At 36.5% G+C, this 13,072-nt stretch overlaps 1 protein-coding gene across 6 annotated transcripts in view; it reads left to right on the forward strand.

Moving 5' to 3' along the window:
* The window catches only part of LOC108749530 (basement membrane-specific heparan sulfate proteoglycan core protein), a 203,761-nt gene that overhangs the window by 169,986 nt on the left and 20,703 nt on the right, over positions 1–13,072 (forward strand). For all 6 annotated transcript variants that reach the window (XM_018488334.1, XM_018488293.1, XM_018488301.1 and 3 more), the window contains 13 exons: positions 3,313–3,420; positions 4,212–4,358; positions 6,730–6,840; positions 7,088–7,222; positions 7,473–7,748; positions 8,348–8,410; positions 8,689–8,703; positions 9,579–9,806; positions 10,444–10,581; positions 10,680–10,928; positions 11,653–12,526; positions 12,602–12,726; positions 12,801–12,978. In XM_018488334.1, coding sequence (XP_018343836.1) covers positions 3,313–3,420; positions 4,212–4,358; positions 6,730–6,840; positions 7,088–7,222; positions 7,473–7,748; positions 8,348–8,410; positions 8,689–8,703; positions 9,579–9,806; positions 10,444–10,581; positions 10,680–10,928; positions 11,653–12,526; positions 12,602–12,726; positions 12,801–12,978 — 2,647 coding nt within the window. The remainder of the gene's footprint in view (positions 1–3,312; positions 3,421–4,211; positions 4,359–6,729; positions 6,841–7,087; positions 7,223–7,472; positions 7,749–8,347; positions 8,411–8,688; positions 8,704–9,578; positions 9,807–10,443; positions 10,582–10,679; positions 10,929–11,652; positions 12,527–12,601; positions 12,727–12,800; positions 12,979–13,072) is intronic.

Genomic DNA, 13,072 nt, shown 5'->3' on the forward strand with positions numbered 1-13,072 from the left:
ATAAAAATGATCACTTTTCATGTTTCCGCTCTAGGGAAAAATAAGTTAAATGATTGACTTCCTGAAACTCTTTTCTCTATCAGCATTTTCATTATGGGTCATAATACTTTCTGCGACGTATGGTATTCTTGTTATGAGCATATGATACTTAAATTATTCTTAGTGAATTAACAGTGAATGAATGCAATTGCTAATTCATTTCATGAAATAATTTTGCGTGACTTCATCGTGTGTTAACTAAAAAAGTGCTCATGATGTGTGTGTTTCAGTGTTTAAAGACTTGATATAGATGCAGGATCAAGTGCCGCGACATTCCTTTATTTCCTGACACTTGATCTTATTTTTATTTCAAATCTTTATTTCGTTTTCTTTATCTTAACACGTTTGTTAACTTTTTTTACCGGCTTTTCTACTCCCGCGTGCATTTTCGCGAAACAAAAATCGCAGACTTTGTGTAAAAGGGTACTTTGCGTATTCCATCTTTCGCATCGTTTTGCTTGCGCGGTAAGACAAGACGGTGAAAGATGTAGCAATGCAGCATGCGAAATCTATTTAAGATTAGCCGATTTTCTAAGACAGTTCCAAGAAACATACAGAAATCAACAAAAAAATTAAAATGACTTTATTTTGATTCTTAATAAACAATCAAATTTTGTAACCAAAAAATTATGATACTTTCATGGATGTTAAAATAAAGTCATTATGACTTTCTCTCGACTTGGTGTGTTCCTGGGATGTCATATACGAGCGACTTCTCCGTACCTTATGCGGAATGTCGATTGTGCAGAACGTTAATAAACGGCTACGCAGGGACTTTGCAGCTGTAACTGCAGCGACAGCAACTGCAACGGGCGCGACGACGGCGACGGTGCAGTCGTTCGAACGACTTCTCGCGCGCACGTCGGTGTTCAAGTTGGCAATTAAGAGGCTGTGTAACTAATACGGGCGCACGAACGCGTACACACGTACGCGGAAGCTGTTAATCTCATTTCGTCGCCCTGTATCGACCGTTTGAGCACGTTTTAGCCGGACGTTGACTGACCATTAACTCGAATACCGACGTGTCGCGGCCCCACTTGCCATAGTCACCCCGGGACCACCCTGTCAAAGATGGATGAATCGAAATCAATTCGAGGGAATTTCATTCTTGAAACTCAATCGCCAAACTCGGGAGATGCTTCCGAAGTGTTCGAACTTCTTCCTCATTCTCTTTATTAATGACTTATTAATTAAATGAATAAGAAAGTAATTGCCAATACGAGCCGACACTAGTTCTTAATGTGTAAATTACATGTATTGTTCAATTGTAAGTAAACGTTTCGACCCCAATAATTTGAGTCATCCTCAGTACAATTTGAATCAAATAAGTGGACATATAAAATAAAATCAGCCTAAATTATATTTTATATATATAATAAATATTCAATTTTGAATACCGTTCGAATCGTTTTTATTAACAGTAACTCTTTTTAATCTGTCCATGTATCTATGTGCCACATCCTATAGTCAAACTTGATCTAAGAATGATGTTATAATCAGTGATCATTGTATCTATATCTCTCAGAGGCTAACAGTGTTACAAAATAATTTATTAAACATGAATATCAGAGATTTATTCGTTTTCTATATTGTTGTTAATTAAAGTAATGAAATGGAAATGATTATTCGTATAATATTCAATGGAAAGAAGAAGGAATTATAAACTGCACTTTAAATATAAGCTAAAATAGAATAAAGAGGGAAATAAGAACACAGGAATTCAGACAATAAAGGAATTCAGTAATAAAGTCAAATCCCGTTTCTCAGAGAGAGAGAGAGAGAGAGAGAGAGAGAGAGAGAGAGAGAGAGAGAGAGAGAGAGTTTGAAGATTCGTAATTTCTCAAAATGAATTCCCGAATTAATTCCTTTCGATTCGTCTCTTCTCATATGTAATCAACGATTTCTCTTTTTATGTTTTAGCATTATATTATATATATATATATGTATCTTGTTACATTTTAGCGTCAGACACAATGAGATATAAAGAATAAGATGATGATTAAGAAACGACTGATTCATTCTTATCATATTTCTTACATTTACTGATCACTCCTATATTTCACTGTGTCTTGGTTCTTATAGCTGTTTGTGCCTTGCGATCTTGAATATTGGATACTCAATAACATACTTGCGTACATAACATACATCTTGATTACGCGCTCTGACTTCTTGACATGCATTTTGCATCGATTATGGATGGGATCGAACTAACTCTACCTATTCTTCTTTCTGTCTTTCTACTTGTCTATCTGTACGTCTATTTACCATCTATCCGTCTATTTTCAGCACAGGTTGCCTGATCTTTGAATTGCGCATCTATACTTGTATATATACATATCTATATCTATATATATATATATATATTTATATCAGAGTGTATACAAATTGTATATGTATATATACGTTTCTCTGATACCCTTTTACCTCCGGTTATTTACGTCTCCGCAATTTTCCACGCCGCGCGCTGACGCGTGCACAAACCGCGCTCTGCTGTTGCGTACAGCGCGTAAAAGCTCGCGACTGACATAACACGAACTTTTGCAAATGTCATGTTTTACACGATAGTCCTCTCCAACGTTTGAGAAACTAAGTTTAGCTAGTTTATTAATATATAAAAAAGAATACCACATGTTTTCGTGAAAACGTTCAAGTAAAACTGGTTTAACATAAAATCAAGCGACATTTATACGCAGGATTATTATTATAAATTTCTCAGATTATGATACGGTTTAGCGAAATGGCAGAAAATTACAGATCGAAAACTATCGTTTAAATAATTTTCTTACTCGGTCAGTTTGATCACCCGAGGTGATGCGTGCACGCGGCATCGCGCCGTCGTCGTCTCCGTGTTTCTTGAGATAATACGACACGCGGCAATGTGCACGATACTTATTTGACGAGGCCGGCGTACTTTTATCGCCCTTCATCCATCGCAGAAGGAAGCACCTCTCGCGGGACTCTTTATCGATCGATAATTATCGAAGGCACTTGGTCAGCCTCGCGCATCTAATTTCTTCGTGCAAGGGTGAGGGTTGCACTGCACACACATCGAAGCTGTTCGTAATTTTTTTCCGGCTCATACGAGGATATTCTTCGCGACCTCTGCACTTAATGACCTGGTGAAAGTAGAATAGACGCTCGCGAACGATTGTTATTAGACAAACGTGCACATTGACGCTTCGTACCACTTATATGTACAAAGAATCTTCGTCGTATCGTTTGTATCCCTCCTGCCTTTATTTGTCATTCAACGGAGTTGATTGGTTTTTGCAGAATGCCCCGACGGTCAACTACCCTGCGACAATGGCGTCTGTATCAATAAGAACTTCTTCTGCGATCACAATATCGACTGCCATGACGCTAGTGACGAACGAAATTGCCGTAAGGATATCTTTGGATAGATATATTTTCTGCTGTTTCACCGAAAGTTCTATTCGATATTCAAATATTACAGAAAACACTCTATGCCCTGTTATGACGACATTTTGAAGTAAAATATATGTGTATTTTGTAACTTGGAGTGTAACATTTAGTATATATAATTAGGTCATTCGTGTCCTGCACATTTCTTCTCTTTGAAATATTAGGTGCACCAAATAATTAGTTATAACATTTATATACAATTTTTTTAAATATGCTTATAAATATTCTCTAAAGATATTAAAGTATATTTAAGAATTACTTGATAATTTTAATATATTTGAACGACCCATTGTAATAAAAGGCCGGAAAATCATCGTGTACTAAGAGTTAATTAAGATTTTTCATTAAAAAGATATTTAACCGGAATTAATGGTAGGCCTATTTTTTCAAAAAGATTCATAATTGAATATATGTTCATGAATCTTTTTGAGAAAAATGTTAAACAATTCAATTGTTTTATATGCAAATTGAATTATTCTATTAAAATATACTTTCTTATCAAAATAGTATTCGTTTTTATACAAATTATGTCATATTTTATATAACTTATATTCTTTGGTTTCTAGATTAGGATCTTTTAATTAACATAAATTAAATGGGTCTTACAGACCTGCATTAGCTGTATTACAGATTTTGACGTCAAGTTAAAGCATCTCTAGAAAGTTAAAAAAAAATTTTTTTCGTTTATTTAATAAATTTTGTATTCAATAAGTGCAGCTTTGATAAACGCGTGTCGCTCCATTTTGCAGCGGAGAGCGGAGAGACTGGCAGTTCAGGCCAGGAATGCCACGAGGGTAGCTTCATCTGCAGCGATGGCAGCTGCATACCTCCAACTGCAGTATGCGATGGACGTGCGGATTGTCCGCACGACGAAGACGAGATAAACTGCCATCGAGGTAAGTTAAATTTGCGGAATCGTCACTCGCGATATTCCTGCGTTGTCTTCTTTCGTAAAGAGCTGCGTTAATTTAGGTTCGAGGGAATGATCCTTATTGATAAAATATTCAGAAGGTGGATACAGAATTCTCCCTCATTGGTTAATTCATCATCGTATCAATACGATGTAGCCTTCGGAACGTATTCATAGCCAGGACTTAAAAGACATTGCGAGCACGATTCGAAGACGCAAACCTAATCTTTCAATTTATAACCTTACGTCATTATTATGAATTGAATGAATAAGGACTTTTGTAGACGAGATATAAAATTTAATCTCACCTCTACTGTATTTTGCGCAATGAGCAAGTGATTATTATACTTAATGAGCTCCTTAAGTCGCCAATAATCTTGTCTCTCAAAATCGTTAGTCTAAATAAATCTTACTTCTAAGATTGAGTCCGCCGGAAGATGATACTTGGAATATGAATGAAGGCACAAACGCCCATTTGTGTCTCAGGTTTATTTTATTACATCCGGACTCGCTTTAAGTCCTGATTATGCGTACGGTCATCGGACAAGAAGAAGGCTTTTCCTCGAGATTTTCGAGGCGTATATCAGTTGCGGCCGCGTCGCCAATACATCTTCCGACACATCTACGAGAAACACCGCAGCTCAGATTGAGTTACTTCTAGGTGTAGACGCCTCGGATAGTGTCTCCTCGAAGGGGCGTCCAGAGACGCCGGGAGTGATAGCCGGTGTGAATCCGGATAACAAGGCTTACAGCCCAGACACAGATGCAAATATTGATGTGCCGCCGACAAATCTGAGCACGCCGAGGAGTTGTGCTCCGGATGATTTTGTTTGCGCCGACGGCACTTGCATCCCCGAAACCCACCACTGCGACCATTTCTACGATTGCCGCGACTTTACCGACGAACAGTACTGCTTCGGTTAGATTATTTGTAGATCTCGAAAATCTGGTGACACGCACGCACCCCGCATCGAAGTCTCGCGCGCTTTCATTCTTACCCCGACGATTCATTGAGTAATTTCGTAGCTATGGAGAAGTTGTTCGTACGTCAATGTCTCAACATACGAATAATTCTTCGTATATTTACGAATTCACATTACTATCGTGTAAATAACGTTAAAAATTTTAAGAGAAAAGAAAATTAATTTTTTCTAGATTCTTTTTAATAATTATTTACAGTATTCTTCAGTATTATTGTCCTACTATTCTTTCTTTTTTTTTCCCTCTTTATTAATAGAAAATTGATTTTAATTAATTTTTAGTCTTTAATATATAAATATTTTTTTAATATTGTTTTTTGAATAAATTACTATAACATTTCTTTGTGAATTTATTCTTTTAGATGGAAAGTTATATTATTTTAAATTTTTGTTCTACTTTTTCGAATAACATCAAAGTTTTTATCCGTGATAATATTCTGAAATATCATTGAAAACACCAGATTCTCTTAGATCTATTCTTTTCTGCCAATCTGTGTTAGCAGCTGAATAGAAGATGTGTAGGTTGTTCCAGTAGAGACTTGATTATATTTCTAAAATTTATAATCGCAGTCTTATATATTACCCGGCGCATTTTTATAAATAATAGTGCATCTCTGCCTGACGTAAAATTTAGATCGTTTATTTTTCTCGTAGGTAGAACGTTTGGCATACATCCTATTTGGCATGCATAGCATGAGGAAAGTACAATTTTACCTATACATTTTTGTGCATTACATTTCAGAAGGAAAAATACTTTAAAAAGTCGATATACAATCTATTTATTAACAGCATCAATATATCGCTGATAAAAATTGACAAAATCATGCATAAAAATTAAGGGATTATAAATGTCTTTCCTCTCGAATCTATAAAAGTTATATTGAATGATGAATTATATTTAAGTGTTCGTAGATGATAATCAATGCATATAGCATAAATAACTGAAAAATTATTTATATTATTTATGATACTTTTTATTATTGTCACGTTATTCTCTCTCGCGAAAATACGTTAAATTAGCTCACCGATTTTGTGCTATATGAACTGATTTCCGATATATTTGATCTAGATTCTAGACCAAAGCTGTCTAAATTGGTGACATGCTGGTGAAAAGAGGCGAGACGAACGAGAAAAGGAACTCGTAATAGTCAGACAGCTCTGCTCTAGATTATATTTAACAGTCTTTTCTAGGTAATAAAATCTTTACCTTCATCGTATTTATATTTCGGCGTTAGATCATTGTTTAGATTGTAACGGACATATGATGGCTCCATGGCTGACATTTTACATGTATTTGTGTCTCATCTATATCGTTTCTTTAACGGATCAATGACTCACGGTTGTCTCGTTAACGTACAATGCAAGCTCTTATTTTAGGATGCACTCGGGACCAATTCCAGTGCGCCAATGGAGATTGCATCCGCGCCGATCAGAGATGCAACGGGTTCATCGAGTGCTCCGACGGTTCCGACGAGCCGGAGGAATGCGGTGAGTATAAAGGAGTAATCACTTAATCAGCAAGATAACGCACTAATTAAAAAATAACTAACAATAAGTAATAAAAAAAAAAAGAAATGTATCGCCGACATAGATTAATACAATACGTAACTTCGAAGTAATTTATAAATGTAAAGTTGCAGTCTGTGAAACGACACTATTCCTTAATTAATTTCTTAAATCCTATTTACTTTTAATCTAATTAAATTCTCTCATAAATTTACTTTTGCTTTATTAGAGCCGCCAAAGCCAACACCAGGTCAATGTGCCGCGGATCAATATATGTGCATTTCGGATAGAAGATGCGTTCCATTATCCTCCATCTGTAACGGAGTTCCAGAATGCCGAGATGGGTCCGATGAACAAAATTGCGGTGAGTCAATGACGTATATATATATATTTAATTCTGCAGCAATTCTCTTATAAATCACGTATTAAATTAGCAGTAAAATGAGCTAGACGAGATCGATAGAGTCTACTTCGATTTACTACTTTATATTAGTAAGCTAAGACTATAATTGACAATGCGACTTCCTGACTTTTTTGCCTATCAAGATAATCTAAGCAATTCTGCGAAAAAAAAAACGTAGCATAATGACACATATTTAACGACGAAACTAAAGATCGTGAAGCGGTATGCTCGCACGAGGAGTGGAGGTGCAAGAGCAACGATTGTATACCTCAACATCAACGTTGTGATCGCCGGATTGATTGCCCATACGACGATAGCGACGAGTTAGGCTGTCACTATAGAGCGATGCAAAGAAATCACAGTAGGTGCAGCGCGCATGAATGGACGTGCAATGACGGTCATTGCATTCCGCTGCATCAGCGGTGCAACAAAAGGCTCGACTGTCCTAGAGATATGACCGATGAGATGGATTGCAGTTATGATAATTGTGAGTCTCCCCTGTAGTTAGTTATCCGGAGCCGCCTTCGGGAAAGGGGACCGCACGACTGGCCGATAACACGCCATGCGCTAATCAATAATACCTTGTAAATATCCATGACACTGTAACATAATATCTACTGTAACGTAATACTGTAATGTTTTATGTAACACTAAAAGGTATTTATTATTCCCGTTTTTCAGCGGATGGGATACAAGCAAATGAGTCTGTATTGTATTTCCATCATTTAAATTGCAGTTCCGCCTTTACCCGATAATATACACACTTTTAATCTGAAAATAACAAATATCTATTTTATGATAAATCATACGAGGAGTACTGTGAGCTCTCTCGATTTTTGTAATGGTACATCGTAGAAGTAGACATCACACTTTGTATCATATTTCCTAAAAAAAAATTAATAACTGAACTAAAATATAAGATTACATTTCTGCATTTTAAAAAATGCAGAAAGGTGCCGGATAAAAGTCTCGAATTAACAAAATTGATAATTTAACGTTTATTCTGTACATATATTTATTAATCATTAATAAATGAATGTTTTTATTATTATTTATTGTTAACTTGTTATTTCTATTCGTGTACAGATACCGATGGAACATCTGACCTTAGACTGAAGACGTATCCCAGTGAACAAGTGATTAAAGAAAGTAAGTATTCTGTTCTTATTACCATGTATAGATTTGATGAAATGTTGTATATGCATTTGTTGCATTTCAATTTTTGCGTAGTTATATCATCTAACTAAAGTAGTCAATAATTGAATATCTTAATTATTTAATTAAATTCGAAAAATTAACACACAAAATAATAGACATTAATAATAAGCAACAAGTGCTGCATTGCTTATTATTAATGTCGAATTAGGGTATTCCAAAATAAAATTAATTAATGAATATGTTTGTTATTTTTTTCTTACCTTGGCCAGATCCGGCGAAAATAGGTAAGACTTTTCAAAAAATATAAGCTATAAATCACGCTGTGAGCTAAAATAATCTTCATAAATTATTAGATGTGCAAGATTTGAAATATGTATTTCAGTTATGATATACAAGTGTCTGTACATTATGTTTATATATGTATCTTGCTTTTTATGAGATTTTCTGTTGCAAACTTTTCTTGGGGCAAAATAAGCAACAGAATCGATCTTTAAAACTTCCAATAAATTTTCTAATTATAACATTAAATATATTTTAAAGTCTGACGTTTTGTTTCACTGATATACACATATTGTGCAATCATATTAAAATCATATTTATTTGTAAAAAATGCAATTTTTATATAATTAAATCAATAACCAAAAATTTCATTAGTAATATCATTTGAAGCCATGCTTGCAAATTTTAATCATGCATGATAGTTAATGTCGTTCAAAATTTGAACGAGAATACAAATTTTGATTAAAATTATAATGTATAAAATCTTCTACTACCAGTGTCTAATCCTGATTTTCATATACTTATTTATTTTATTTATAATAAAAACTCTTTTGACACTAACTTTTCTTTAAAAAAAAAAATCTCAATTTTATTATGCCGAATGCCTTATATAAAATTTTTTGCTAATAATGCCTTATATAAATTTTTTGCTCTATATAAGTAGCGTTTTGAATAACATGATTTAAAAAACTAAAGTGTTGCACGTGAATTGAACTAACACGTTGTCAGTATTGTCTCAATTTAAGAAACGGGGAAATCCATTTGCCTACCGATCACTTACTGACGGGACATTTGACGTACCGCGAGCGTAATGATCCGTAAAGGTGCAATCTCTCAAAACTTGAACAGAATTTATATCATGTAAAACCGTTCCGACCAGGTCGCGAGGTCGTGTTCCAATGTCGTGACGAGGGTCTTCTACGTGCCAGAGTACGTTGGATTCGCGGCAACGGCCTTCCTCTGCCGCCCGGCAGCCGAGACATCAATGGTCGCCTGGAGATACCCAACATTCAACTTGAGCACGCTGGAACTTACATCTGCGAAGCCTTGGGTTACCCACCGTCCACCTCCGGTCGTCAAGTAACCGTCGTTCTTACTGTTGAGAAATGTACGTTCATTATTATTCCTCTCTGATTTACAGCTATGGTCGAAGAATTTATTTGCGATGAGACACAATCACGAAAAACACTAATAACTTTACCTACTATAGCTTACTTAAGCAAATCACGATTTTTACTGAATCCAACATTGAAAACATTTTTAAACATTAATTGAAAATAAGAAATAATATTTTCAATGTTTAAGGTGCAGTGAAGATTTAACTAAGCATTTAAAAATACTGAACTATTTCCGTGCTTTTAATACTAAAAATAAGCAACTTCTAATGTTAAATTGACTAGTACTAAATTGGACTTCTGTAAAGGCATGGATAGTTAAATCTTAAAATAAGTTTAAGTTAATTAGAATGAGAGTTCTAATAATAGTTAAATCTTATTCTATAGAAATTAGTTATTTTGAGTATTAAAAAGTACTCTCTACTTAAAATGAGTAATTAATACTCAAAATAAGTTATTAATCACTATACGTTTCAGTAAATTTCTATAAAGATGTATAACTAGCTATAAATAACAAGTAAGCCATATTGAGTACTAACAATAAGCCATAATAAGCCAGTTACCTTAATAAATTTGAAATTCGCGTTTTAATGATTGAAGATCGCGTAATATCAAATTGATTACATGCAGTTGAGCAACCGGCCACCAGACCACCACAAGTGTGCCAGTACGATCAAGCTACCTGCAGCAACGGCGACTGTATTCCCAAATCGTACGTTTGCGATGGTAAATTCGATTGCACCGATGGATCCGACGAGATGCGGTGCAGTAAGTATGATAGGCATCAGCGAAAAGCTGGATATATTCGGCATTCATACTTTATGGTGAAAATTTCACAAGAACGCTTCGTATGTCCGATTCGACAGGTCCGCACGGATGTGAGCCCAACGAGTTTCGCTGCAATAATAAGCAGTGCGTCAGCAAGTTGTGGCGTTGCGACGGCGACAAGGACTGCGCGGACAACAGCGACGAGGAGAACTGCGCGCCGTCTCCCCCGGGATCTCCGTGCCGTTACAACGAGTTCGCCTGCAGCAGCAATAAACAGTGCATCCCGAAAAGCTACCACTGCGACATGGAGCGCGACTGCTTGGACGGCAGCGACGAAGTTGGATGCTGTCAGTAACGATGGGAATTTCATGAGCGCCAAACATGAATATTTTGTTTCAGATCGTCTGACAATCTTCGTTAAATAGTTATATAAATAGTTCAAGAAATAGTCGAAATTATTATTTATCGTACATTTTACATTACATTTTTAAAACATTTTACTATTTTGACGTTACGTCTGGAAGTTACATTTAAATTTTATGTTTTCTATTATGAAAGGATCTTCTGCCTCACTGATAATTAACAATACTGTGAAATATCACTATTGTTGGCCACTGTCCAGCAGTCAGCTAAGACTGCGTTCTATTATTCACTACGAGTTATTCACTACCGAAAATTTATAGTTCACGTTATATACTATAAATTTTCAATTCTTGTAACGAATAACAAAATGCAACCCAAGTCTGCTTGAACAGATTTTACAAATCATCTGATAAATGTTGCTAGCAGGAAAGTTACAAATTTGATGCAGAATTTGTTAAATGCTAACGATAGAATGCCATAAAATTGACAGCACAAAGCAAACAAAATCTGCATTTGATAGATTCTGTTCGATTTCTGCTGCCAATTTGCCGTCAAGTTATGTTTACAGGCTGTGCCAACAGAATACAAGATGGTACCGAATCTACTGCATTTTTTAAATCAAAGTTGCAATCAATCTGCTATCATTCTACGGATAGTTTACTTAATGAATATTAAATTAAATCTATATATGATTTCTTTTCCTTTCAGCTCCCGTTTACATCGTGAAACCTCCACCGCCGATGGTCGTCCTCATGCCGGGCGACATGTTGGTCCTCACTTGTACAGCAATCGGTGTTCCGATACCGGAAATCAATTGGCGTCTCAATTGGGGACATATCCCCGCGAAATGCACAACCGTGTCTACCAACGGAACGGGTACACTAACATGTCCAGACATACAGATAGAGGACCAAGGTGCGTACTCGTGTGAGGCGTTGAACGTCGGAGGCTTCGTCTTCGCCGTGCCGGATGCCATTGTTGTCGTGAAGGAAGACGGCAATGTCTGCCCTAAAGGCAAATTCAATTCCGAAGCGAAGACTGCTGAAGAATGTATCTCATGCTTCTGCTTCGGCGTCGCCACCGAATGCCGCAGCGCCGATCTCTTCACTTATCAGATTCCGCCGCCGTTCGACCGCTACAAGATTGTGTCGGTTGAGACCGTTCCGACAATTAGAATCCACGGTGATATTAGCAATCAGATATCCCAGATCCGCCCACTTGCCCGGGACGGCGTTCAGCTGTTGGAGTCTTTCAGTAATGATTTAAATGTCTACAACGTTCCCTACTTCGCGCTACCGGAGAACTATCATGGCAGTCAATTAAAGTCCTACGGTGGCTACCTAAGATACTCAATTCGCTACAGCGGTAACGGCACGCCGAACTACGCCCCTTCCGTCATCTTAAGTGGCAACAATTACATCTTAGTGCACAAAGGTAAGGAGCCAACACCAGATTACGAGAACGAGAGATCGGTCAGGTTCTTCTATGGTGATTGGTACAAGCAACAAGGAAGAAGCGAAGTCCTAGCTTCCAGGGAGGAAATCATGATGACGTTGGCAAACGTTGACAACATTCTAATAAAGTAGGCATTGAGTCCAGAATCTTGGTCATAAAAGATGTTAGAATAATTTTTTTTAATACGTTCAATATGTTGCAGAGTGAAATACGAGGACTCTCCGCAACTAGACGTTCGTCTCACTAATATCATTATGGATACCGCTGATACGCGAAATACTGGCCTAGGATCCGCGACCTTCGTCGAAGAATGTCAGTGTCCTACAGGTACGTATTTCTTGAATGATCAAGTATTTGTGTAACAAAGTTCTATTTGTGTTATCATCTGAATTATCTTCAAGGATACACTGGTCTATCTTGCGAGCATTGTGCACCTGGTTATCTGAGACGCGAAAGCGGACCATGGCTTGGCCAATGTTACAGGGATGAACCACCGTGTCCTCCGGGATACTATGGTGATCCTTCAAGGAATATCGCTTGCCAGATTTGTCCTTGCCCGCTTACCAACCCATCGAATCAGTAAGATAATTAAATTTGCCATTAGTGATATTTCAATTCACTTTGATAATTTATCATATTATAAATAGATTCGCTCGCACGTGTCATCTTGGCT

Source organism: Trachymyrmex septentrionalis, unplaced genomic scaffold (assembly GCF_001594115.1).
Source record: "Trachymyrmex septentrionalis isolate Tsep2-gDNA-1 unplaced genomic scaffold, Tsep1.0 scaffold11, whole genome shotgun sequence".
Lineage (NCBI taxonomy): Eukaryota > Metazoa > Arthropoda > Insecta > Hymenoptera > Formicidae > Trachymyrmex > Trachymyrmex septentrionalis.